At 43.8% G+C, this 24,743-nt stretch overlaps 11 protein-coding genes across 11 annotated transcripts; 4 read left to right on the top strand and 7 right to left on the bottom strand.

Moving 5' to 3' along the window:
• Positions 1-146: 146 nt before the first annotated feature.
• BYT42DRAFT_558744 (26S protease regulatory subunit 6A) lies at positions 147-2,005 on the bottom strand. The gene is made up of 7 exons (XM_051567030.1): positions 1,808-2,005; positions 1,582-1,707; positions 1,390-1,500; positions 1,224-1,333; positions 885-1,158; positions 373-805; positions 147-305 (listed from the first exon to the last, which is right to left on the bottom strand). Exons 1-7 carry the CDS (start codon positions 1,934-1,936, stop codon positions 193-195), a joined length of 1,296 nt encoding a protein of 431 aa, XP_051425854.1. The 5' UTR covers positions 1,937-2,005; the 3' UTR covers positions 147-192.
• Positions 2,006-2,519: 514 nt separating this feature from the next.
• Positions 2,520-2,980, top strand: BYT42DRAFT_492276 (uncharacterized protein; the record flags this gene model as incomplete). Its single annotated transcript, XM_051564139.1, has 2 exons — positions 2,520-2,622; positions 2,700-2,980. 2 exons carry the CDS (start codon positions 2,520-2,522, stop codon positions 2,978-2,980), a joined length of 384 nt encoding a protein of 127 aa, XP_051425855.1.
• A 296-nt stretch (positions 2,981-3,276) lies between these two features.
• On the bottom strand, positions 3,277-5,989 carry BYT42DRAFT_611126 (uncharacterized protein; the record flags this gene model as incomplete). Its single annotated transcript, XM_051571463.1, has 13 exons — positions 3,277-3,763; positions 3,826-3,959; positions 4,012-4,172; positions 4,234-4,277; positions 4,350-4,474; positions 4,552-4,667; positions 4,743-4,829; positions 4,906-5,346; positions 5,429-5,465; positions 5,532-5,545; positions 5,600-5,730; positions 5,789-5,912; positions 5,980-5,989. The coding sequence occupies 13 exons, from the start codon at positions 5,987-5,989 to the stop codon at positions 3,277-3,279; spliced, it is 1,911 nt and encodes a 636-aa protein (XP_051425856.1).
• A 1,037-nt stretch (positions 5,990-7,026) lies between these two features.
• BYT42DRAFT_558755 (uncharacterized protein) lies at positions 7,027-9,746 on the bottom strand. Its single transcript, XM_051567031.1, has 4 exons — positions 9,298-9,746; positions 8,990-9,227; positions 8,701-8,931; positions 7,027-8,628 (listed from the first exon to the last, which is right to left on the bottom strand). The coding sequence occupies exons 1-4, from the start codon at positions 9,538-9,540 to the stop codon at positions 7,430-7,432; spliced, it is 1,911 nt and encodes a 636-aa protein (XP_051425857.1). The 5' UTR covers positions 9,541-9,746; the 3' UTR covers positions 7,027-7,429.
• Positions 9,747-11,103: 1,357 nt separating this feature from the next.
• BYT42DRAFT_558757 (uncharacterized protein) lies at positions 11,104-11,885 on the bottom strand (the record flags this gene model as incomplete). Its single annotated transcript, XM_051567032.1, has 1 exon — positions 11,104-11,885. A coding segment is annotated over exon 1 (343 nt), but the record flags the coding sequence as incomplete, so codon positions are not given.
• On the top strand, positions 11,878-14,317 carry BYT42DRAFT_558759 (uncharacterized protein). Its single transcript, XM_051567033.1, has 10 exons — positions 11,878-12,214; positions 12,279-12,318; positions 12,387-12,686; positions 12,756-12,780; positions 12,842-13,290; positions 13,356-13,415; positions 13,495-13,550; positions 13,614-13,760; positions 13,834-13,863; positions 13,931-14,317. Exons 1-10 carry the CDS (start codon positions 11,930-11,932, stop codon positions 14,213-14,215), a joined length of 1,677 nt encoding a protein of 558 aa, XP_051425859.1. The 5' UTR covers positions 11,878-11,929; the 3' UTR covers positions 14,216-14,317.
• Position 14,318: 1 nt separating this feature from the next.
• On the top strand, positions 14,319-16,575 carry BYT42DRAFT_558768 (uncharacterized protein). The gene is made up of 9 exons (XM_051567034.1): positions 14,319-14,925; positions 15,004-15,067; positions 15,141-15,234; positions 15,296-15,373; positions 15,434-15,640; positions 15,704-15,785; positions 15,843-16,048; positions 16,114-16,264; positions 16,324-16,575. The coding sequence occupies exons 1-9, from the start codon at positions 14,409-14,411 to the stop codon at positions 16,395-16,397; spliced, it is 1,473 nt and encodes a 490-aa protein (XP_051425860.1). The 5' UTR covers positions 14,319-14,408; the 3' UTR covers positions 16,398-16,575.
• Positions 16,576-17,029: 454 nt separating this feature from the next.
• On the bottom strand, positions 17,030-17,603 carry BYT42DRAFT_611130 (ribonuclease H2, subunit C; the record flags this gene model as incomplete). The annotated part of the gene is made up of 3 exons (XM_051571464.1): positions 17,030-17,056; positions 17,132-17,331; positions 17,387-17,603. The coding sequence occupies 3 exons, from the start codon at positions 17,601-17,603 to the stop codon at positions 17,030-17,032; spliced, it is 444 nt and encodes a 147-aa protein (XP_051425861.1).
• On the top strand, positions 17,342-22,388 carry BYT42DRAFT_219872 (uncharacterized protein). Its single transcript, XM_051562579.1, has 11 exons — positions 17,342-17,798; positions 17,865-17,961; positions 18,038-18,070; positions 18,138-18,178; positions 18,243-18,540; positions 18,609-19,548; positions 19,603-20,582; positions 20,656-21,430; positions 21,498-21,722; positions 21,782-21,905; positions 21,971-22,388. The coding sequence occupies exons 1-11, from the start codon at positions 17,717-17,719 to the stop codon at positions 22,174-22,176; spliced, it is 3,801 nt and encodes a 1,266-aa protein (XP_051425862.1). The 5' UTR covers positions 17,342-17,716; the 3' UTR covers positions 22,177-22,388.
• A 110-nt stretch (positions 22,389-22,498) lies between these two features.
• On the bottom strand, positions 22,499-23,106 carry BYT42DRAFT_543424 (superoxide dismutase; the record flags this gene model as incomplete). The annotated part of the gene is made up of 3 exons (XM_051565690.1): positions 22,499-22,515; positions 22,583-22,867; positions 22,938-23,106. The coding sequence occupies 3 exons, from the start codon at positions 23,104-23,106 to the stop codon at positions 22,499-22,501; spliced, it is 471 nt and encodes a 156-aa protein (XP_051425863.1).
• Positions 23,107-23,286: 180 nt separating this feature from the next.
• Positions 23,287-24,554, bottom strand: BYT42DRAFT_490947 (rhomboid family-domain-containing protein; the record flags this gene model as incomplete). Its single annotated transcript, XM_051564039.1, has 5 exons — positions 23,287-23,349; positions 23,414-23,586; positions 23,671-23,847; positions 23,926-24,274; positions 24,348-24,554. 5 exons carry the CDS (start codon positions 24,552-24,554, stop codon positions 23,287-23,289), a joined length of 969 nt encoding a protein of 322 aa, XP_051425864.1.
• Positions 24,555-24,743: the final 189 nt, after the last annotated feature.

The following is a 24,743-nucleotide window of genomic DNA, read 5'->3' on the forward strand; positions in this document are numbered from 1 at the left end:
GGGAGAGAATTAACATGAGCAAGCACGACTTGGCAAGGTTGCAAAGCAAGCGACATCTGAAGCCCCAAGTTCTGAACCCTACTTACCTTTTCGGTAATTGAGATACCAAAGTTTACATTGTGGTTATGAAGCACTTCTTATGATGATGATATGACACGAATTGGAACATTTTATTTTTCTGTAACCATACTTTTAAGCATAGTATTGCAGGGACATCTTCTTCTTTGCTTGCACTTCCTGGATAGCGTCCATGAAATCTTCATGTGAAATCTCTACTGAACCTCTACGTAACGCAAGCATGCCACCTATGAAAGCAAAAAGTTTGGGTTAAAAAGACAGAGATTTCCCCACAGCGTCTGCTAGTTGACTTACTCTCCACACAAACAGCTTTGCATTGAGCGCCATTGAATTCATCACAGCATCTCGAGAGTTCTTCAAAGTTGACATCTTTGCTGACGTTCATCTTTCTCGAATGAATTTGAATAATGCGGGCTCTCGCTTCTTCGTTTGGCAGGGGGAATTCAATTTTACGATCCAAACGTCCTGATCGAAGTAAGGCGGGATCGAGAATATCGATACGGTTGGTGGCCGCAATGACCTTGATACGATCGTCTGAAGAGAAACCATCCAACTGATTTAAGAGTTCCAACATGGTACGTTGCACTTCGCGATCACCAGATTTTTCAGAGTCGAAACGTTTTGTACCAATAGCATCCAATTCATCGATAAAGATAATTGCAGGCGCTTTTTCCTTTGCCAAATTAAAAGCATCGCGCACCAATTTTGCACCATCACCAATGAACATCTATCATTGGATTGAATATAAGTATCGACGTTCATCACCCGGTTCTGCTTGCTGTATCATCATTTCATGTCAAGTTTACCTGCACCAGCTGTGGACCGGCCAGTTTCAAATATGCTGAGTTGGTTTGTGCTGCGCAAGCTCTAGCCAACAATGTCTTGCCTGTACCAGGAGGACCATACATCAGGACACCCTTGGGAGGCTTGATACCAATATTTTTGAATCGATCAGCGTGAGTCATGGGGAGTACGACGGCTTCCACCAGTTCCTCGATCTGCTTATCCAAACCACCGATATCGTTGTAATCTTCCGTTGGTTTTTCGTCGACTTCCATGGCTTTTACTCGGGAATCATATCTGGTAGTAGTTCATTCATCGTGAGCAGTAGATTCTTAAAGGACAGATGAGCGTTTCCCACTTACTCTGCGGGTAATGTATCGAGAATCAAGTAGCTGTCCTTATTCACACCGATGATGTCGCCAGGTTTCAGTTCATCCGGATCCACCAAACCGATCAAAGGTAAGAAAATGGTCTAAAATATAGTAAGTCTAATGAACAAGTAAAAAGCAAAAGTAAAGGGCAACTTACTTGGCGTGTGGATGTTTTGATGACGGCACATTTGCCTTTACGTCGTGAATCGAGATCCACATTAGCACCTTCTTCCTCGTGCTCATCCTCTTCCGGTGCGACGTCCAAGAGCTGTAAAACAACCGATGGTTTTAATCATCATGTCATGTATGTATAAAAACTAGATAGCCGAAATGCATCCGTAGGACTTACCTCTACTACATTGCCAACAAGGTACGGAAGTTGCTTGTTCATCTTGATCTTTTCTTTATTATCTTTAATTCTTTCCTTCATAGCGGCCTGCTCATGCTGCAAGCGAACAATTTCCGACTTCATGACCTACAAAAACATCAAACACCGTTAGTTTTCCGTATAATGGGACCAGCTAGACTCGACATGCTGCGACGATCGTCATTGACGTGTCCGTCGTGTTGCATACCTTAATGTCATTTTCAAGAAGTCGCGTTCTGTTATGAATTTCTTCGGGAGCAAGACGTAAGATTTCCTGTCCAATATCGTCGACTTCTTCCTGGTTTTCCCACAGCGATTTATCTTCCAAAGTGGCCATATCTGCAATTATAAGTAAAAAAAAGAGCGCAGACGAAAAATTACGCAAGCCTGCTTTTTTGGGAACGAACTTCGCTCAAGTGCGATGAGAGTGACGTCTCCCTGACGGAGATTTAAAATAGCGGTGAATGAGGAAATCTCAACATTTGGAAGGACTTCCCCTCAGATCACGAAGCTGTTCTTGGGCCATTTTGTATTGATGATTCTGCATTCGTTATTACCAGAATAGCTGAAGTTACATGGTTGAATCAATGCCCATGAGCTTGTCAGCGCAGAATCAAAGTCCATGGTCTCTGACGACGAGGTAGTTCCCAGCTTGCGTACACCACATTTCGATTTTATAAGCTTCGTATCGGATAACCGAAAAACCAACTCGCTGCGTCTAATGATAATTGAAGAATCCTACGTCCGATATAGGTCAACTTATCATGTTGGAGCGACCAAAGCGTCCTGCGATGGATGAGAATCGAAGCTTTAACACTGGGATTGAAACACCGATGATACCCGTCACTTCTGAGAAGTTTGTTTTCCGCACGAAGCGTTGTTCTTTGATAACTGATCCATTCCCAGAACTTGAAACTCTAATGTCGATTGGCGTTCCCATCAAGCTTCTTCATGAAGCACAAGGTCACATCATTACCCTGGAGCTGAAAACGGGTCAACTATACCGAGGAAAGCTTTTGGAAGGTAAAACTTGACTTGTTTGCGATCTTATTAAATTCGACATCTCAATTTTGGTTTGAAATTATATGGGCATACTTTAGCTGAAGACAACATGAATATTCAGCTCAAAGAAATTACGGTCACAGCGCGCGATGGACGAGTATCACAGTTAGATCAGGTCTACATTCGTGGATCTCACGTTCGTTTCTTCATCGTTCCCGATATGTTGAAGAATGCGCCCATGTTTAAACGAGTTGGACCGGGAGCATTAAAGGGTCGAGGCATCGGTTTGGGACGAGGAAGGGCTACGGTGGCACGCGCACAAGGTAACTTTTTAAATCATTTTGATTCAAAGCATAAAAAGACTCATTGTCATGCATGATATTCTCTAGCGAGAGGAAGGGGTCGCGGATTTATGTCTCGTGGTGGTCGCGGTGCTCCACCTATTCGTCGTTAGAAAGCAAGTTTCTTTTAGTGTATATTGTATAGTCAACAAAGAGGGGAAAAACGCCGTGCAAAATACAGCTGCTACATTTGTGCATATTCTCAAAAAGATCCAGATTGATATCTCAAGTATATTTTGTTTTTCTATGGCAGTGAAGAACGTCGAAAACAACAAAAAAAAAAGACGAAGGTGGGATACGGTATGGACATTATTTAGCTATTTTTTTCTCTTTTCTACAGCTTGACATTGCCTGCTTGCAATTGCTGATAATCTTCTTTGGTAAAAGGGACATAGGTATCCTTTTTAAGCCAGAAAACAGCCTCGTCCTCGGGAATTTTGGTAATGTCGATGCCTTGATTTCTAAACAACACTTTTTGCTGTTTGAAAGTACCGGTTAATTCCATGGCAGGAACAAATCGGATGAATACAGGGATAGCGTATCGTGGCAATTTTCGGCGCAGGTAATTATACAGGTCTTCAAAGTTGATCGTCCTGCCTTGTTGAAGTACAATAGCCGCCATACCAGCTCTGCCGTCATGGTGAGGAACTAAGGCACCGTAAACGTTGGCTTCGGCAATCCCAGGATAAACGCCAATGGCTTGCGCGACTTCGGTAGTGGCTACATTTTCTGATTTCCATCTAAATGTATCGCCAACGCGATCTCCAAAAAAGAAGAAACCGTCTGCGTTCAGTTTAAGCAAATCACCACTCCGGAAATATCTTGAATCAGGTAGCACTTGGTCAGCGTCACAAAATGGATACACTTGAGATCCAAAACTTACGCATCTCCTTTTTCAAATACATTGGTCAAGATCTTTTTCTTTGTCGCATCCTTGTTTTTGTAATAACCATCGAACTGGAGCGCACTGTCTTGATCCATGCGAACAATAAGTTCACCTTGCTCGTCAAAGCCGCACTGAATTGATTGTTAGTCCAGTATCGTTATAGATAATGAGGATTAAGCTTACAGGAACGCAAAAACCGGCTGGTGTGCGCACCGGTTCTTCTGAAATTGGATCAATCGCTATAATCTTGAGTTCTCGGCGCAGAGTGCGGAAGAGATAACCGCGATGTCCGACAGCTCCTGCACCAAAATCACCTGTGTTTACATTGAACAAGCTTGTGGGGGCTATGTACCAAAAGCGTGTTAGTGCCACCACTCGCGCGGGGAAGAAAAAGAAAGCACTCACCTTCAGTGGCAGCGTAAAACTCGCAAATTTTGGGGATACCAAATCTGGAACGACGGTGATTAGCTAATGGGATATACTTCCCAGATCAACGAATAAAGCTTATCGCGTTGCATTACCTTTCTCGGAAACGGGTCCACACGTCAGGACGCATACCATTACCATACACCAGTCGGACCTGGTGATTGCGCTCCTGTGGGTGTGGTGGTTGGCTTAGAAGATATCTGCAGAATTCACCAATGTACTACGAAGATCAGACGAAGATCAGAGGATAAGTATATGCTCCTTGTCGATTCACGTAATAGAGTATATGCTATTTACCGTAAAAGCAGTGACTCGGTGGCGGACACAGTCATCCCAGAATCGGCTGGCTGAAAATTTACGTCCCAGGACAATCGTTCCACCTGCTTGCAATGTAACAGCCGTTGTCACAATAACTGTTGCAGGGAAAAAAGTTGCCGTTAGTTCCCAAAGCAAAGATAAAAAGATATTTATGTAGATGATTAACTTACTTCCGGAGCTGTGATAAAGAGGCAACACGCAATAAACGCGATCTTCAGGCATTACACCGGCGACAGCTGAATACATCATACCGCCAACTTATGACAGAAAATAACAAAACAAAACAATTGAGACACATCAATAGACGATATAAATCTTATGCAAACAACTTACAATTCATACGGGCATGCTGACTTAGCGCTGCTTTAGGCATGCCTGTGGTACCGCTGGTGTAGATCAACATGGCGGCATCCGAGTTCTGAATACCCTTGAGGTAGGATTCGCTCGTATCCTTGTCCGGGTAGGCCGCAAGTACACTAGGGGTAATGGTAGGGGCAATAGCTAGCGGTGGCAATTCATTCTCCTCGGTTGCCTCGCCGTAAGCAAACAGCGATACACCGAGAGCCTGCGTGCATTCTTCAGCGATAGTGGCTACTTGTGCTTCGTACGCCGGATCAAACAAAAACAGCTTGGTTCCACAAATCTTAACACAATGAAGCAAAGAATCCTCCGACAGGTTCGTGTTAATTAAAGATGGTACAGCACCGATTTTGAGAATGGCTAAAAGCGCGATATAAAAGGTGGGGTGGTTCTGTTCCATCATAGCAACCACATCTACAAGCCCAATGATTTCAATTTCAGCAGCGCAGATCATACGAGTTTTAATGGTAATGTACGAGATTGAAACAGCTCTTACCTTTTCTTTGAACCTTTTGTGCCAAAAGCCAGTAAGCCTAGGAAGAAAATAATGCGACGTGAGGTGGGACTGAGTTGCCCATTTTTGGTCATCTAACAATTACCAATCTGTTTGAAGCTAATACGGCGAATTTAATCTCACGTAAATTTGAAACTCAGCGTAACTCTGTACCTTTTTCCAGCTGACGAAATGTGTATTGCTTATCCTCGAAGATCACAAAAATACGATTTGGGTACGCTTTGGCTTTGTCCTTGAAGCGATAATAGAAATGCAGTTTGTCCTGCCATGTCCAAATTCTATGGCTGTGGTTTTACAGGTGAATAGCAGGTCGTCAAGTAGTTTGAATAGATGATCATTTACTATATTTGAGCTGCAGCACCCGCTCGTATCTGATTCCAGTCTCTGCCAAGTAACAAACGAGCGTCCAGATACATGCTGCCAATAAGACCGCCCGCTCCGGCAGCAGCAATACTTAATAATGACTCTACAATGAAAAAGCGATGAATATTACATGCAAAGAAAGTATATGGAATATCGCCGTAACGCCCTACCGGTGTCCATTTTTGGAAGTGGCTACAAAAAGGGATGAAAAAAAAAGTGGATTACAGAAATTTGTTCCACAATGACATTTATACAATTCTTTTTGAAAAAGTCATATGAAAGTTGAGGCGGCGATAAAATATAATTGGGGCAAGAACGATGTAAGAATGGCACAAATACGGAACAATACTATGACCGTGGAAAAGAGTCATCACTCCATTCTCAGTTTGGCCTTCGTGATGCACATGGACTACCACTGCTCTCACTCCTCGACAACATGTGTAAAAGTTGCTTTGCTTTACCACTGCACGTATGGTTGCCCCATACCAAAAAGCATTTATTATATACTTCCAAACCCACCCATTGTTTTCGAGTGTCGAGAGCAGTGGCGATGGATGACTTTATGCATGGCAAGCTCATTGCGTTTGTAAAAAAATAAATGAAAAACATCAACAGTTGGTATAGAGAAGAAATCTTACAGGTAAACAGAATAGTTAATTCAACATATCTGCGGAATGCACAGCAACGATTGCTTTTACGGTTGTATGCGATACCACATAATATATCAAAACGCACAAAAATACCAGAATCAGAATACGAGCGGGATATGCTTGTATAGTGCAGTCAGGTACATATTCAGAGTCATTCGTTGTGTAAACGCCAGCTCGAGGAGCTCCTCTGTAATCGTCATAGCGACCATCGTACGCAGCTGTACGATTGGTCACATGGATGGTTGGGGAAACATTTTTCATGTGGATTAAATCGCATTTGTCATATAGGCTACTTACCAGGTTGCTGATAATGATGATTAACAAGTCGTACCCTCATTTATTTGCCGCTTGCTGGGGCCAAGCTCTTTTTACTAGGGTGCCTTTCGTCAGGCATCGTCCTAATACAAATAACCTTGAGTCAGGGCCTTGGCGTAAATATCAAGCTTGACTGTAGGACACACGCGTATCAGTTTGCTCCCAATAGGCTTCAAACAGCGATGTTCGCCGATCAACATCTAAAGTTTCTTACTAAACTGGACTGTGATGCCGATACAAACAGCATCCTTTCCAGAGTGATGAGATAGTTGTTTAATTTAAAAAAAATGTAAAAGAACTTTTATAGGCAGTTGGTCTTAATTCAATGTGTCTGTAACTGGGAACGACGGTATGTCACAGTTATAAAAGCTAAGCACCCTTCGGATTTTATCTTCACATATCACTTCAGTCGAGATATTGCAGAATTAGGCCATCTACACATTACTTGCAGGAATGGCGTACACAAAGGGGCAAGTTTACGAAAAAAAAAATTGAATGCGAAGATGAGATTTTACTATGTGTGTGCCTAGACAAGCGGACAAAAGAACAAAAGGATAGTCAGGTCAAATTTACAAAAAAAGCCGAAAGATAAAGTTGGATGAAAAAAAAAGAAGAAGGAAAGGCCAAACAAAAGATAAAAGAAACAGAGGAGGACTTATTGTACTTCAACAGATGCAGATTGGGATGTGTAAGAAGAAGGCTTTTGTCTGGCATAACTGTCATTCACCCAGCGACTGATTTGTTGCAGCAATAACCGATGCCGTTCAGTGAGTGGCAAATCTTTCTTTCCTTGTCGCTTTTCCTCGTTTGTTGAAGAAGGATACAGCGAACTTGCCGCGTCATCTGATGCTTCACTCTTTGTTTCTTTCTTTTCCTGGGAATCAATCGCTAACTCGGAAAGATCGCTGGTTAACAGCTCCAGGACATCCTTGGAGACAGCTGATGCCTTTGCATTTCCGTTTGCATCTTTCTCAGCAGGCTTCTCTGCATCATCGGAACCAGCGGAAGGAGTTTCCTCTTTGGGTGTTGCTGATTTCGTCGGCTCACCAAAGCTTGCAAAAACGTTGACCAAGGTAGCCATATTCTTCTTATCATCATATGATACCGAATCTTCCTTCGTAGGCTTGGGGGACTCATCAATGTCCACCTTTTCGGTTTGACCGTCGGATGGATTAGTGGCCCGTTTTGTCTTGGAAGATGGTGCATACTTGACATCGCCGCCTTTACCGCTGGTGTAGTTCATAGCGCAACGGATTTCAGGCACAAAGTAAGTGGGTTGAATGCCCGGCGTTACTTGATAATGTTGTCGAACGCCAGTCAAAGGACCGTTACTCGCAACCGTTGGTGGTGCTGGTAGGGGCATATCAGGCATCGGGTAACCGAAATTCGGCATATTCAAAGATCCCATTTGAGCCATCATATCGTAATCACCGTACATCTTGGAAACAGACATATCTTGGTTATTCGTCATGGGATGGGATCGGACATACATATCTTGCTCTGTAGTTGAAGGATAAAGCGTGCTCGGGTCCAAATTGGAAGTTTGGTACGACTGAAGCATGACATCTGCATAGGCCATCTGCGAAGGATAGCCACAGGTGGAATCGAGAGGAGCAGCCGGTTGCGAAACTGGTTGACAAGACTGGGAATAGGTGTAATTATTTTCCTGAATCGGTAGTACGTCCGTTTCCATAGGTCCTGCATATTGCGTCCGCATGCTGTCGGATAACTGAGCTATCCAAGCGTTGATATCCGCGAGTTGTTGATCATCGTTGATATTGAGATGCAAGTCGTACGGGCTAATAGCACCTGCATCAACCATGGTTTGTAAAGCATCGAGACGGTTCGCTACATCTATGAATTACAGACACACATTAGAAGGCATTCTATACTTTAAAAGGGTATACCGCGGAAGGATGTGCTTACCCGCATTATATTCGGGTTTAACGTGGTCTTCTGCAGGGAATAACAGATTGGAGATCAGTTGCTCTGGTGTACCGTATTGATCGATTTGAGGTTGCTGTTCCATCATTGAGTTGGCAGATTGTATAGAGAAAGAGGGAGCTCTATCATGCTGCAGATCGGGTGTCAATTGCCGGGCACCGAAATTGTCGTATGAATCAGCGTAAGGAGATGCGTTGAGTTGAAGCCATGAATCTAATACCAGAGTGAGCCAACGCTTACAAAAATTTAGGCAGATGAATGGTTCCCTCACCTTCAGAATAGGTGCTTTGGGGAGGAGAAATTGGAATTCTTTGCGGGGAAGAGTAACCAGTGGAGGAATACGGTGACAAGGAGATATCACTGTTAGCCTGTCTTGGTGGAGTGAGCGGATGGTGGACGTGTGGTTGTCGGGACTGAGAACGAGATATGGTAAGGTTATCTTCGCCGCTGATATGTATCTTTTCGTGCTTTTTCAAGTCTTGAGGACGTTTGAATGACTTGCTACAAAACTGAGAAAAAGAAGGGATCGGTTTAATGTCCGCAGGATCATACAAAGGTTTAGCATATCGATCGGCTTACATTGCAATGGTGCGGCTTCAAAGGAACATGGACTCGAAGATGACTAGTGATGTGATCTCTTTTCTGCACCGTTACATCGCAGTTATCCCAGTAACAAGTGAGACAAAGATTGCCAGTTGACTTGCGACCAATGTGATCATTTGTTAAATGACTGTAAAGTTGCTCGGGATCAAGATAGCTCTTGGTGCAGCCTTTCCACCGACAAGTGTAAATATCGGTATCCATATCAAGTGTGTTGTCCATGTTGGATAGTTATTGACGTTAAATCGTTGCTCTACTTCCTGTTATTTGACTTTTTTTGTTGGTGGTGAAAGAAAAAGGAAACGGCTATAAAATAAAAGGAGCGCAGCAAGTCTTGGCGAAATGCGGGATTTGAATCTTGGAGTATCATGAGTGGTCGGCCTATTTTTACTTTCCTCCTTGGATTTGTTGCCTTTCTTTCTATGCCTTTTTTGGTAACCGTGGCTGGAATCGAACCATCGATGCCACTCAATTGAGATACTGTATCAAGCTTCATTGTTTGGAAACTCACGTTTTTTCTGTTTTGTAATGAGGCTGAAGTCATTTGTGCAACACATAATGTGCATGGCAGAATTGATCATGGTGTCAGCATACAAAGTAGACACATTCAGTCATGGTGCAACAACAGACAGGTTTTCGCCATGATAATTTTAAAACAAATGCTAGTTTTCCACAGATTCAGCAGTCTGAATAACGAATAGCTCCTGTGTGCCATTTTATCACAGAGGTCCATTGAATAAGAATTCTAGATATTCGTATCATATCGAGACAAACCGCTGTTCCAAGGTTGTAAAATCGGGGATGAGTATGGGTTAAAAAGTTTCCCCAAAAATTTGATTTGTTATTTTGCAGAATGACATTGATAGCTAGCTGCTACTGTTGATTTGCTACAGATAATCAGAACTCGCTTTCGGGAAAATGAACAATGTGGTTAATTCAGAGACCGTAGAATTCAGGGAATCATGCAGCAGATTGTTCGAGTTTCAAAGATAGTTACACTAGACCCAAGACGGTAAAACTGCGACCGGAGTCTTGGCAAAAGTCGTAAAAAGGGTCTAGAGAATGATCAGGATCACAATCTGAAAAATAGCCGAATATCCTGTAAGACCCTTATCAATGCAAGGGCCCGGTGGCATCATATCGCTCACGATACTCGTAGGACAATGTAATTTCGTATGAGGGATAAGTTTTTTTTTTTTTTTTTTTTTTTTTGGCAATGTGGATGAATCCAATCAGCACATTCACTTATTGGAGCATCGCATGCGATTGTAGAAAAAGTTGGCCTTGGTGAAGGTAGCCACTTGAATACTATAATTGTCTATTAATCCTCTATAACAAGACTATGATCCATCGGAGATGCCAAGAAAGCGCCATATGAGAGCCTTGGATCATCACTGTTCTCTCTTCGTGCTATCACTATTTATTTTGATTTCTCTAGCAAATATTTCAAACGAGTTTGAGAGCATCACATTTGAATTAGCCGGGCGTTGTATTGGATGTATTGTGTATGAGAATATGCTGTATGGATCGCGCATTTTTGATTTTCTGGATGCTGAAATATGTCTGAGTTGAATTTAAATGGAATTGACTCACTGCGAAACAGTGATTTATGAGAGAAACATTCGTGAGTTTCTTATACGATGTGGCAAATGTGAATGACACTTCATTCGGGAGCTTTGATAAATATTGGAACCTAAAGGTTTGCCCTTTGCTGTAAAATGTTCAATTACTTACAGGCTAAGGTTGCTGGTGCCTTGAAATGTTCTTGATGAGTGCATGGAAACGTGGACAATGTGGTTTATTACACAGAAGTCATCAACAAATTAAACAACGATAGACAGATATTTCTGTTTCGGTCAATGAGAAGACAGTGATTGCAAGCGGATCTTTAGAGGAAACTGAGAGAACTTCGTGTCCTCTGCAGAATACAGCTTGCAATCATCACTGTAATTTATTTCATACGACGGTCCCATTTAGTATCTGGCTCACTCAAATATTGAACGAGATGGTGTGCCTGGAATTGAAAAAAGACCACGTCTTTTGGCTTGCAAACATGGAGTTTATGCCTTTTCAAAATCAAGATCTTGGGTGGCATATATGAGGAATCCAGAAAAGGGACAATCAAACGGAAACTAAGGATCGGAGATAGCCACGTGAAGGCATATAAATACCGACAGTGTCTGCTCACGGCATCAGAAAAAATACATATACGCAAGAAAGTACTATGCATGGAATATAAAACAAACCGCAACATGCTACCAGCCCACAAGAATGGCATTAGCCAGCTGGCTTTGGGCATGTGAACAACAGTGAATTTATCGTGGATCCATGTTCGTAATGGTTTTTGGGAACAACATAAATTCCAACAACGACAATTTTGGTAGGTTCGTTGGAGATTCCACGGTGCTTTGTCAAGTTGGTGCACCCCATCTGGAGTAGTTTAACTTTTTTATTTCCAGCCTCGATAGGCGACTTCCCAAAACTGTGAAAAGCGTCATCAATTTTTGAAAATTAACTGCTGTGCGAAGTTGCCCGTCGTGGGATTCTGCACTGTCATTGGGAAAGCGGCGACCGATTCGGTAACACCACATATGGAAAGCTTAAATTTAGGATGACAAATAGGCTGCAATTGTTTATCTTCCTTCTCTCTCTTTTGCTCAGGATGGCGATTCGTTCCAAGTTTCCGGATGTTCAGATCCCTGATACTGGCCTTATAGAATTTCTCTTCGCTCAGAATCAGACATCGTCTTCACAGCCTATTTTAATCGATGCCACCACGAACAAAACTATCACCTATGGTCAGTTAAAAGATTCGGTCCTAAGATTTGCTGCAGGCTTGCAAGATAAATGTGATTTCCGAAAGGGCGACATCCTGCTCTTATATTCACCAAATCAGGTCTGTATTCCGTCGACTTTTTGTTCTGCTAATCTTCGATGACACTTTATTGATATGATCGTAGATTGATTATTCTATCCCACTCATGGGTACAATCGCAGCAGGTGACCAAGAGGCTATCCGAAAGGTTAAACGCATAATTATATGTTAATTCTTTGACTGTTCGTTGTAGGTGGTATCACTTCGCCCGCCAATCCTGCTTACAACGTTGATGAACTAGTCCATCAACTCGAAGATACGAAATCAAAAGTGCTTATCGCACACCCCAGCAATCTCGATCGCGCTTTGGCTGCAGCACAGCGTGTGGGATTGCCCAAGGATCGCGTATACGTCTTTGGCGATGTCCCGGTCGAGGGGGTCCTCCCTTATGCTTCGGAACTCTTAGGACATCGACTTGTCGATATTGAGCACATGTCTCTACAAGAAGCTCGAGAGACAGTTGCTTACCTGGCCTATTCTTCAGGCACCACAGGTGAGAAACGGTATATTAATGGAAGTGTAGTGAATATGTGATTACTGAGCTGCGCATTTCTATGCTTAGGCAAAAGCAAAGGTGTAATGACTACGTAAGTAGTAAGCTCTTCTGTTGCGATCTGCCGCCCTAACTACTTGGGACCTGCCTTGTAGCCACGGAAATATTATCGCAAACGTGCTTCAATATGATGCGATAGAACGTCCTTTTATCAATTTCGCTACGGAACGTATTCTCGGCGTACTTCCGTTCTTTCACATGTTTGGTCTCACCGTAATTCTGCACCAATCCGTGTACTGGGGTATCCCCGTCTATGTGATGCCATCTTTCGATCTTCAAGCATTCTGTGAAACGGTTCAGCAACACAAAATTACCAAAGCTTGTTTAGTTCCGCCAATTATTCTGCTGTTGGCGAAACATCCACTTGTCCTTCAGTATGATTTGTCGAGCCTGCGTCTTATTATCAGCGGCGCTGCTCCGCTCAGCGGAGATCTCATCCAGGAGGCGAAAAAACGATTAACTACAACTGTCATCAAGCAGGGCTATGGATTGACTGAGACTTCGCCCGTGGCTGTGATAGAATTGACGGATCGAGCTATGAGTGGTAAAACAAAAAAAGTATCCACTACATCTCACTTTGACACGGCTGATCACCCCCTTGTCACACAGGAACTATCGGCCATCTGGTGCCAAATATGACCGCTAGAATCGTAGATGAGGATGGAAAAGGTACCCAGAAAGTCGGCGGCAGCGCGATGCGCCTTTGCACGATAGCGTGTTGACTCACGGCTTTATTATTGTCTGATAGATGTTGGCATTAATGAACGTGGCGAATTGTGGCTAAAGGGCCCCAACATAATGAAGGTACTTGCGTCACTTCATGCATTCGGATTCCAAAAGCATCCAATAATTGAACCGGTATCGTAGGCTTACTTTAACAATACAAAAGCTACGGCCGAAAGCATTGATGCGGAAGGGTACTTCCACACGGGTGATATTGCCGTTCTGGATGAGCGCGGTGTATTCGCCATTGTAGACAGGAAAAAAGAACTGATTAAATATAAAGGTTTTCAGGTAAGCGCATGAACAATAGTAAAAAAAAAGTTATAATCTGAATTACGAGCTGACAACAATATTCTCTCTCAAGGTGCCGCCGGCAGAACTTGAGGCGATTTTGGTGAGTTGATTTTAGGACAACAAATGCAGCCAAAGCAAGATGACTTACAACTATATACAACGTTCAGTTAACATCCCCCATCGTTGCGGACTGTGCGGTGATTGGTATTTATGACGAGGAGAAGGTGACAGAGATCCCTAGGGCTTACGTGGTACTGAAGCCCGACGTACCTGCTACCGAAGCGACTCGCAAGGAACTTGAGAAGTTTGTAGCCGATCAAGTAGTCCACTATAAGCGAATCCGAAGCGTCGTGTTTATTGACGCTATTCCAAAGAGTGCGGCTGGTAAAATCCTTCGACGTGTGCTCCGTGACAGTGCTCTATCGGAACAAAAATCTAAATCAAAGTTATAAGAACCATCCATTGAATAAAAAACGGACTTTAGAGCGCTTGGTTTTCTCAATTCCAGTCAATTTGCTGCACTGTGAGCTTAACGGTTATATTTTTCAATCCCCGAAATAAACATTTTCCACCACAGCGTCCCCATCAAAACGTCCACGACGTTTTTTCCTTCCCTGTTATTAAAACCCTTTCTTCAATAAGAGTATGAGCGGTCGAAGTGTTTCGCCTGTACGTATTCGTTCGCCCTCACGATCTCCCTATGAGGATTGTCCAAGAACTCCTCCTCTCCGGAGCTATGATGGCGTCAATCGCTCACGGTATTCCTCTCCCGAACGTCCTCCGCGCAGTCGTTCCCCTTACCGTGGCCGATCGCATTCCCGGTCTCGGTCGCCTCGCTCTCCTCGTCCACCTCGCTCACGTTCACCCCGCTCACGTTCTCACTCACACGGTTCACGATCGCCGCCCTACAGAAGAGAAAGTAGCAGTCGCTCGTATCGGCGCCGTAGTATGGATCGTCATGCCAGTCGATATCCTTCTCGATCCCCGTCACCTAGACACAGCAGACGATCGCGGTCGCCTCTACGCCGCTATCACTCACGTTCCGTTTCCCCGAGACGAAACAGTCGTCCCGGTTTCTCTCAAAACAAAGACGCTCGAGTTTATGTCGGCAATCTCTCCTTTGACGCCACTTGGCGCGACTTGAAGGATTTTATGAGAGAAAGTAAGTCTTTTTAAAATTCCCTGGCTAATTATAGCATAAATATGATATTCCAGTATTCATACGTTGGACGTTCCATAGTTGGTCCAGTAGTGCATGCCGATATATTGACTTTGCCTGGAACGAGAAAATCAAAAGGCTGCGGGTGAGTACGACCGACCCCGAAGAAGGAAAAGAAAAAGAACCCACATGGGTCGATCAATCTGACCAGCCAATAGCATAGTAGAATATCGGTATTCTGAGGATGCGCAGAGAGCTATACGCAAACTACATAAAGTCGATTTCATGGGAAGACCTGTGTTTTTACGAGAGGTAATGGAAGCTGGCTACGCTACTACGGTGATTATCAATTCACAGGGTTTTGCGGTTTTAGGATAGGGAACATGATCACGTTGGTCCGCCCAGGGAATCTCGCGATGTGCCCGATGATTGTAGGCTATTTGTCGGAAATGTGAGTATATGAGTCTGTGCGTTACTGCGAACAAAGATCAATGCTGATATGAACTTTTAGCTTCCTTATGCTGCCAGCTGGCAAGATATGAAAGATCTTTTCAGAAGAGCTGGACGTGTTATCCATACGGATATTCACACTGAGCCGATGTCGCGAAGATCCAAAGGAACGGGTATTGTCATTTTTGACAACCCGCATGACGCTCGTGCTGCTATCGACATGTTTGACAACTACGAATGGCAAGGTCGGCGTCTGGAAGTGGTAGAGGTAATTTTGACGCTTGGGATGATCAATGCAAGCAGCAGACGGAGGCTGATAAAAAATGACTAGGAACGAGATGCTCATAACCGACGACCCGTTCCAAGACCTGATATTCGCGACAGTAGAGAGGTCGTGCCACCTCCCAGAACTGGTAATTTTTCTCTGTAGTCAATGTAGACGGTTGGACATGCTGCTTAAGCCGGTATAGTTGTTGACAATGATACGGGATATCCGGCTGTACCCCCGCCGCCACCCAATGTGTATGCTGCTGAACGATATCCGCCAATGTACGACGGGCCCCTATATCCACCTATGCCACCGCCTCCGCATTTTGACCCATTATCTGTCAGTGTTGTGGGAGGACCTGGTGCAGCATTACCTAGTCATGGTCCGAATCAGATTTTTGTGAATAATGTAAGTGATGAATAGCTGCTGAGAGAGAGTAAACGCATTTATTGAAACTAATGGGTCCGCATTAGTTGCCTTTCTCCACAACATGGCAAGATCTTATTGATCTGTTCCGCCATGTGGGGCCTGTTGTTCGTTCGGAAATCTTACTAATCAATGGTCAACCCAAAGGGGCTGGGCTTGTGCGCTTTGAGAACTTTGTCACTTGTGAGCGCGCCATCGGTAAGCTGTCAACTAATCAAGTCGTGAGTCGATAAATGTTCTTAAACAATGGGTTGTAGATAAATTCAATGGCTATTTATATGGTGGCCGATATTTAGATATCCGTATTGATAAATTCTCTGCGCCAGCGTAAATTCAAGCATTATTTTCATAGCATATACGTCCTATACTTTCTCTTTCTTATGATGTTCGGAAGAAGGAAGATCCAAAATAAAGGAACCCCACATCTATTACATAATGCGTATGTTCTTTTCATTCTCTGTTGTCTCTGTTTGGATGGCATGCAGAGATACAAAGTTAAAGTCTTTGACATATCGTTTGCAACCTTTTAATGAACGTTGCAAAAATGGAGATTTTCAAAGTCAATCGAGAAATATTCCACCCGAGTTCTTGCATGATATTTGCATGATCGCCCTCTTATTCTTTTAAGAATTTGATATAATAGTCTATCAGACCGACGATCGTCCACGGTTCAGACGCGTGCTCTCCACGTTGATCAGCGTGGATGATACTGTGTCCCTACTCATTTTGGTTGGTTTCTCCGGGCAAAAAAGGCCCGTCTCAAAATACAGGCTACGTTGCTGCTCAACAGCTTGCTATACTACCATACTGACTTGCTGTTTTTCCCATTTTTCCTCCGTTTGGCCATATAAGTTACTTTTTTGTTATTGACTTCCCAATTTTTTTTTGTCTATTTGACTTTGTGGTATCTCCTGGTGCTTCTCCATTTTCTTCTCCCATTTTGATGTTAAATTTTTGGTGACCTCAAGTCAAAGAAATCGGTGCATGAATCTAAAAATTTTCAACGGTCAGTAAATCGCCAATCCCACCACTGCCGAAAAGAGAAATAGAAAAAGAGATACAAACCGCTTCCGCTATATCCACCCAGCCGTTCAATGCCTTGGAGCGGGCATCGTCTGCACTTGGAAACTTATCCTTCTTCCATAAAACAAAATTGGATATAGGTTCACCTGTTTTTTCCCACAGTTGTGGTTGCTGATCCTCTTCCACTTCCTCATCGTGATCTTGATTCTGATCGTCAGCACCGACCTCTCGCCAAATATGGCCTATGAATATGGAAATTTAGCGCGCATTTTGATACTGGAAATGAAATGGCCATACCCTGACAGTTGTGTTTTTCCAGGCACAATTCATAACCGTGCAGTTGACGGCCCATGACCACGCTCGAATAAAGGCGGTGCGTTTGTAGATCTTGTGGCGCGGCTTCCTCGTGAGCCGTTAAAGAGAGATAATGCTGTGCATTGGTTGGACCTTCGCGTTGCACACTGAATGGAAATAAGTGCGCCGTCGGCAATGGATCGTCGTTGGCTATTGTCATGATAGAGCCCCCCTTCCCCCAACAGGTGGTTTTTTTTGACATTGGTGAACGTGAAATCCCAAAAACGCCAGGCACCGCGTGACTAGCAAAATTGATGTACCCCATTTTGGGGGATGTCCAAAAAAAATCCCTCTCGATTTATTCCCTTCTTTCTTTTTGGCCCAAGAAGCGAAAGCAAGATGGAGGATGAACCAGGCATGTAAAAAATGCAAACAATGCCGCGGATAGCTGGTTAATAGTTGTTTTCCCGAAAATATGTAGAAATATGCAGAGTATGCCGCTGCGAGGGAACTCCAAATCAACCACTCTTCTATCCCTGCAAATGCTCAGGCAGCATTCGCTACGTTCATCAAGACTGGTAAATTGCTTTTTTTGTTTATCGCTTCTTATACGCTGATACTATGTATCACTGAACTTATGTTTTGAAATGCTAGTTTGACAGAATGGTTATCGCACAGCAAGAAAAAGTAAGTTATTGCCTAGTAAGGCATGAAAAATTCGCTTTGAATTCCATGTAACCGAATTTTTTTCCAGATATTGCGAACTCTGTAACCATCCCTATACATTTACTTCAGGTAAGCTACAGCTGCTTTTACTGCTGGTGCGAAAAGGATGGAAGCGCTGACGACTGTGGAAAAGTGTATCGATCGGATATGCCAAAAGTACTACCGGTCAGACTTTTTGTTGGACAGATGAGGAAGAAGATTGCATTTGTTTTACGGACAGCAGCAAGAGCAGCATTTGTTTCGATCGTATGGCTGGTCATGCTACCATATGTCACGGTGTGGATGTGGCGATTATTATTGTGGTTCGTCGAAGTATACGCCGTTAATTTGGGAAAACTCCAAGGATTCTCTGAAACCATCAGCAAGATATACAACGAAGGGAGCCTTCCCACATGGCGAAAGCATAGCTGGGAAGAGACTCTGAATCCTAGGTAAAAGTCCCTACGCAAGCCCGTATGCTTTATTTGCCGATCCTGATTGTATTTCTATCATTTCCCAGAACGATGATCTCCGACTGTTTCGAGGGTCAGATCGTAACGTGTATTGTGGTGATTGCATTTGTGGGCGTGTTTCTATTGCGTGAATGGATAGTGCAAAACATCCCTGCTGATTTCGACGCCAATGAGGATGCACCGGCAGAACTACCACAACTCGTAGATGCTCATTTACGCCAATTGAATCAGGAACGCTTGGAAGAATTTCGCCAAATCTTAAGAGCGAACGCTTTGAATGAGGAACAATTACGTGCACGCGACAATACCAATCGTCAGCAAGAGAATCGAGGCTCCACTCCATCGTATGCGTGGACTTCTGATATGGAGACCAATGGCTCCACCACTGCAGGCAGCGATCCTGATTACTCGCCGGAATCAGACGATCAGGACGACGATACAAGTGACAACCATCGCTCGCCAGGACCCACCTATGAATCTCGTTCCCATTCGACCATCATTGCAGACTCCCAACGCACCGATATGCACACTCGATTTACACACGCCGAATCATCGCATTCTATTCACAGAGAGGCAGTGGAGAGTTCATCGCACAGATATCCTTTGCGAACACGCAATATTGGAACAATGGACAATCACCAGAATTCTTTTCAGATGGCAGAGGATGCGACTGAACTGGACGATCATGACGACACAGAATTCATCGAGGCAGATCATCCTGATGACGATGCATCTGATGATCAATCTTCAGGCGAGGAAGAAGCGCAATTTGAGGATGGCACCGACGATGAAGACGATGATGACGGCAATGAGGATGAAGACGACGAAGCATTGGGCGATGAAATTGATGGCGTGCTAGAAGCTATAGGCATGCGAGGCAGTTTCTCTATGCTTTTTCAAAATGTGTCGCTCATGTTCTTCTTGATCAGCTGCTGTTTATCAGTAGCTGTGTGGATTCCTTACATGTTTGGTGTGACCTTTTTATTGGTATGGATCTTGTGTAAAAACTTTGATCAACTTTTTTGCTAACAGTCACCATAGGTCACTCCTTTGGATATCGTTCGTTTTCCGTTTTACATTGCCAGCCTTCTTGGCGATCCATTGGTTGATTTTCTCCTCTTGATCACCAGTCGTTTCGTTTGGCCTGCTATCAAATCTGCGTCGCGCTGGTCTGAGCATTTTATTCAAAAGTGGTCGCTGGATGCTTACGTTCCATCTGTTATTCGCGAGCATCTGTCCCATATTTCATGGAATGTCTTTACTGGTGCAAAAATGGGTTCATTGCCAAAACCTTTGTCCATGTCAGTATCCTCCGAGCCAGCAACTATTCTCGATACAATGTGGCAGAATGTGACGCACCGATGGATTGAATGGAAAGAACTTTACAAACCATCCTTGGAAACGGCCATGTTGAAATACCAATCAGTAGCGTTCGGACACACGGCTTTGGATAGATCCATCTGCATTCTTGTCGGCTATGTTATAGTGATCATGGTGGGATCTTTGTACTTATCACGCGCGAGACAAGCCTATGCTCGCATCGGACGCACAGCTCAGGAAGTTATTCGACAGCACGGCATCATGATGAAAGTGGGCATGTTTATTGCTATCGAATTATCACTTTTCCCCATTGGGTGCGGCATCTTGTTGGATATCTCGACGTTGCCTTTATTTAACAATGCTACTTTGGAAGGACGACTCGATTTTACCAAAAACTACCCGCTGTCATCTCTTTTTCTTCATTGGTTCATTGGCACAGGCTTCATGTTTATGTTTGCCATTGTAGTGACAGTATTCCGTCAAATTGTCCGACCCGGTGTTATTTGGTTTATTCGAGATCCCAATGACCCCCAGTTTCATCCGATCAAGGAAATAGTCGAGCGTCCCGTCTTTACCCAGCTGCGTAAAATTGGTGCCAGCGGCATCCTCTATGGCATGGTCATCATGGTCGGCGTGGGCGGCGTTGTGCGTGTTATTCACAATATGACTACTGATTTGCTGCCTTTAAGGCTCAATATCTCGTAAGTGGATTGGAATGGAAGCGGAACCGATGGATGGCTTACGGATTGACCTGCTGTTTGTTACTCTGTGTAGCCAACCGTTTTCCGTTGTGCCTTTCGACCTTTTGCTGGTTCATGTGGCTATCCCTGCAATGGTCAAATATTTCCAGCCAAAGAAAGCAGTAAAAGATATGATTGTGCAATGGATCACTTTATTGGCTAGTGGTCTTCGTCTCACATCCTTCCTGTTTGGCGGTCGTCATGTGGAAGAAGAAGGCAATGTTCACTACAAGACGTGGTTGGCATGGCTTCGACGCGACAATCCTGAATATCCGGCAGACGAGCAGCAGCGAGTCACTGTGTCCAACGATACTGTATTCGTCCGAAACGGTGTATTAGCGCGTGCTCCAAAACACGATAGTGTCAAATTCACTCCCGGTCGCCGTATGCTCGTTCCCGTAGACCCTATTACTTTGCGACCTTTGGATTCTGTTGAACGTCGTCTGGGTCATCCAGCCGCCAATGCTCCCGGTGGAGAAGAAGCCAATACCTGTATTGTGTATCTTCCCCCCTATTTCAAGACGCGCGTGGTGATTTTTGTACTCACCATGTGGTTCTCATGGAGCGTTTTCCTGTGCTGTATCAGCTTGCTTCCTATTTGGCTTGGTCGCGTCTTGTTTGAACGAACCTTATCTCTCACCAACCCGCCCCACGACATTTACTCTTACTTTGTCGGTGGCAACCTGATGATTCTCGTCGGTCTCATTTTGAGTAAAATGGTCAAAATGGTGCGATCCTTGTCAAACCAAGCAAGCTTTAACAATTTCCTAACGTTACTGGCCCGGTCCTCTTATGAGAGCTCACGATGGGTAAGTGAAACATCTTAAAGTAATATCCTGCTTATTATGGTATTTACCTTCTTTGCGAATTCTCCAGCTTCTTCGTGTGCTCTTTATGACGACCGTATTTGGCGTGTGTATGCCTATGATGTTGGGCTTAGTATTTGAGCTCTATGTTATCATTCCTTTCCGCGATTTGTATGGTCAACCGCCTGGTATCGAACTTTTCCCAATGTGGTCCAGAGGTTTCGCATTCATGAGTCTTATCCATGGCTTTATCCGCGTGTTGCCTGCAAATGGATGGCAAACCACGCTTGACGAGGTAATTACATTGCTAAACGTAAAATTCTGTAGACTAATACAATTGCATAGCTATTCCAGAACGGACTTGATGCATTACAAATCAAATTGCTTATTACCAAGCTCGTGCGGCCAATGGTAACGCTCTGCGTATTAGCCATCACCGTCCCCTTGGCTATCATGGTGCTCTCTGTGAAGCTTCTAGGTACGCTTACATTCTCAAACAACCACAAAAAGAAATTTGACGTTATTGACACGTTTTCTCTGTAGGACATCAACAAGATATTGCGTCTCAAGTGAATATGCTGCAAACAGTGTATCCTGCTTCATCGGCTGCTGTTGCTTTCCTTCTTCTATACCGAGTCTGTGCGAAGTTTGGTCGACGATGGGTACAAGCAGTACGCGAAGACAACTTCTTGGAAGGTCGTATCTTGCATAACTTTAATGAGCAGCCCGTCTCCTCCTCTTCTTCATAAAGCAGTAGTCTTTGATTGTACAGTTAAATTCCCTCCTTTGCTTTTCTTCTGCTTATCTTTTTTCTTTCTTTTCGTCAGCACTTTCTGGGTTACGATATCTTACATACCCTTACTTTCATCCGATAAACAAAAAACAAATTAAAATCATGGGCAAAATAAGAAAACCATCAGTTTACAGCTCTTTCTCCATTGTGTGTGGCTGTTTTCTTTCAGCTCTTTCAATTGTCACAAAAAACTATCGCTTTTGTTTTTTATGCGCATAGAAGAATTGATTTTTATTTGTTGCATAGAACTGATAGTAAAGCATTTTATGTTATCTTCTTTACTTTACTTGTGCAACTGTCGCAAGGAAGTGAGTAAAACCAAAATTTGAATATGATGGAAAAAGAAGTAAGTCGATACTTACGTCCAACAACACCGCATGCCACTCGATCACCAGAGTTGCCTGTGGTGAGCGATAATTCTTGGCCGCCTTTACCAAGATCATCCTCACCGGCGTGCACAACAATGGTACGGCCGATAATGGAGGTCGGACCGAATAAAGTAGCTTTTTTATCGGTCAATTTAAAGTTCACTTTACCATCTTTTCCAGCGACGACGTTGCCAAAGTCACCAGCGTGACGGACTTCATCATCGGGACCCCCGTGGTTTACGTTGTCTGGATTATAATGAGGACCGGCCGAGGTACATCCTAATGCATAGAAAAAAGAGGACGTAAGATGGGCCGAAGTTTGGAACAAATGGTAAATTTTTCTACGCACCATTGGTGTTGTCACCAAATTCGTGAATATGGAAACCATGTTTTCCTGGTGTCATGTTCTCAAGCTGGGCCTCGATGGTAGTTTGATCAGTTTGGGACGATTGAGTAAAAGTAACAGTACCAGTGACCGAGGAAGAGTCACCACGCAAAACAGCGACAGCTTTAACCATGATGAATATAAAAAAATCTGGAGAAAAGTTATTGAAGCCAGCAATTCGACTGAATAAAGCTTTTAACAAAATTTTTAGAGTGAAACATTTTTTATGCAAAAATCATGACGCCATGTTGATATATATTTTTTTATTATGATGCTCTCTCTCTCGCACAAACGCATGGAAAAATAGGCATTCTTAATAGTTATCACACCAATTGCTGACAGGTAAACAAGACAAGTATTTGCATCCGGGACAAATCTGATGGGCAGTTGTTAATCACAGAATATATCAATAAATCGTTGCAAAGGATTCATCCAATTACCTGACTTGGATCTGGACTCGAGTAGAACGAATTAATGCCGACCGCAAACATGATGATCAGAATCACAAGTGCGCAAGCCCGCAAACCCCATGTCACCCATTTTGCACGCTTGGACGCCGATGGTCTCATCGGTGCAACCAACATGCCCATAACAATACCAACTGCGAAGCCACCTTCATCAAGTAAAAAAGGACATAAAATGTCAGTATACCATCGAAAATTTTAACATCTGTGATATATTATGCATGATCACCTACCTATGTGTGCAAAATTATCAAGACCAGGTAATAGACCAAGCACGAGAGAGATAATTGTAGCCAGCAAAAGCTTGACAAGCTCACGCATGGGATTAGGAATAATTCTCCAATTCACTATTACATCAATGAACATGTATCCAATCAGCCCAAACAGAGCACCGGAACATCCCATGGATGCTGTGCATGATGAGTAAATTGTATTGCTTTTGTTAGTTTTTTTTGAGGGGCATTTTACCAAGTAGATTGCCCATTTACCTGTATTTTTAGGTGACAGCATCGCGCTGAGCACAAAGCCCCATATACCGGATGCCAGATATAATAGAATATAGCGAGGAGCTCCGAGGGCACATTCAAGATCGGCCCCCAGCCTGAGATGAGTCAGCATATTCATTAGATAATGAATAACACCCGCATGGAGAAAGATGGGAGCGAAGAATCGAAGAGATTGATTCGGCTCACCACCGCCAAAACCACCGAATCCACAAAGTTGTTCAAGCGTACACGTTTCGCCGTCGCGATAGCAATCAGTTACAGATGTGCTTGGGGAATATCCGGGCAACGGTCGCATACACGGAGTATACCTCGCTCCCATATTTATAAGGACCTTGGAGGGAAAAAAAAAACGTGGTTATCAGTTCCGGGCTCAGACTTACTCATTGACTCTAACCAAGCTTTACCTGGAAACTCGGCCCAATCATCACATTGAAAGGACTTGTTTCTATGACACTACCTGTCATTGAAGAATTTTTCACTAATTCCACGACCAAAACGATCAGCATAACCGCACCGGAAAGCCAACTGAACCACGGTCTTTTGTAAGGACCTAGCAGTATTCGCATTGGTAGCCTTCGTTTATGTCCATATGGTAACGGCACACCGGCCATGAGTGGCTCTGTCTGTGAGGAAGCCACGTAAGGCGGCGCATTGGATGCATCTGTATTGGAGTTGATACGCATGAATCCATCGGAACGCGTCTGATTTGGTGCGCCCAGGTGTGACTGATCGTGAAATTCGGCTCGGTGCACGTTGCGGGTTTCCATCGATCGTTGCGGTTGCAGTTCTACGTCTTCGTC

Source organism: Radiomyces spectabilis (genome assembly GCF_025331425.1).
Source record: "Radiomyces spectabilis strain NRRL 2753 chromosome Unknown BYT42scaffold_3, whole genome shotgun sequence".
Lineage (NCBI taxonomy): Eukaryota > Fungi > Mucoromycota > Mucoromycetes > Mucorales > Radiomycetaceae > Radiomyces > Radiomyces spectabilis.

Excerpts from the sequence above, each read along its gene's own strand:
- BYT42DRAFT_219872 (XM_051562579.1), top strand. The coding sequence starts at position 17,717 with ATGTCCAAAAAAAATCCCTCTCGATTTATTCCCTTCTTTCTTTTTGGC. Across the intron at positions 19,549-19,602 it reads TTGGTGTGACCTTTTTATTG|GTCACTCCTTTGGATATCGT; the intron begins GTATGGATCTTG and ends CAGTCACCATAG. Across the intron at positions 21,431-21,497 it reads CTTATGAGAGCTCACGATGG|CTTCTTCGTGTGCTCTTTAT; the intron begins GTAAGTGAAACA and ends CGAATTCTCCAG.
- BYT42DRAFT_558768 (XM_051567034.1), top strand. The coding sequence starts at position 14,409 with ATGAGCGGTCGAAGTGTTTCGCCTGTACGTATTCGTTCGCCCTCACGA. Across the intron at positions 14,926-15,003 it reads GAAGGATTTTATGAGAGAAA|TTGGTCCAGTAGTGCATGCC; the intron begins GTAAGTCTTTTT and ends GACGTTCCATAG. Across the intron at positions 15,374-15,433 it reads GTAGGCTATTTGTCGGAAAT|CTTCCTTATGCTGCCAGCTG; the intron begins GTGAGTATATGA and ends ATGAACTTTTAG.
- BYT42DRAFT_558759 (XM_051567033.1), top strand. The coding sequence starts at position 11,930 with ATGACAAATAGGCTGCAATTGTTTATCTTCCTTCTCTCTCTTTTGCTC. Across the intron at positions 13,416-13,494 it reads CGTAGATGAGGATGGAAAAG|ATGTTGGCATTAATGAACGT; the intron begins GTACCCAGAAAG and ends ATTGTCTGATAG. Across the intron at positions 13,761-13,833 it reads TTAAATATAAAGGTTTTCAG|GTGCCGCCGGCAGAACTTGA; the intron begins GTAAGCGCATGA and ends TTCTCTCTCAAG.
- BYT42DRAFT_558744 (XM_051567030.1), bottom strand. The coding sequence starts at position 1,936 with ATGGCCACTTTGGAAGATAAATCGCTGTGGGAAAACCAGGAAGAAGTC. Across the intron at positions 1,501-1,581 it reads TTGTTGGCAATGTAGTAGAG|CTCTTGGACGTCGCACCGGA; the intron begins GTAAGTCCTACG and ends GTTGTTTTACAG. Across the intron at positions 1,334-1,389 it reads TCAAAACATCCACACGCCAA|ACCATTTTCTTACCTTTGAT; the intron begins GTAAGTTGCCCT and ends ACTATATTTTAG.
- BYT42DRAFT_558755 (XM_051567031.1), bottom strand. The coding sequence starts at position 9,540 with ATGGACAACACACTTGATATGGATACCGATATTTACACTTGTCGGTGG. Across the intron at positions 9,228-9,297 it reads TGAAGCCGCACCATTGCAAT|TTTTGTAGCAAGTCATTCAA; the intron begins GTAAGCCGATCG and ends TCTTTTTCTCAG. Across the intron at positions 8,629-8,700 it reads TAAACCCGAATATAATGCGG|ATGTAGCGAACCGTCTCGAT; the intron begins GTAAGCACATCC and ends TGTAATTCATAG.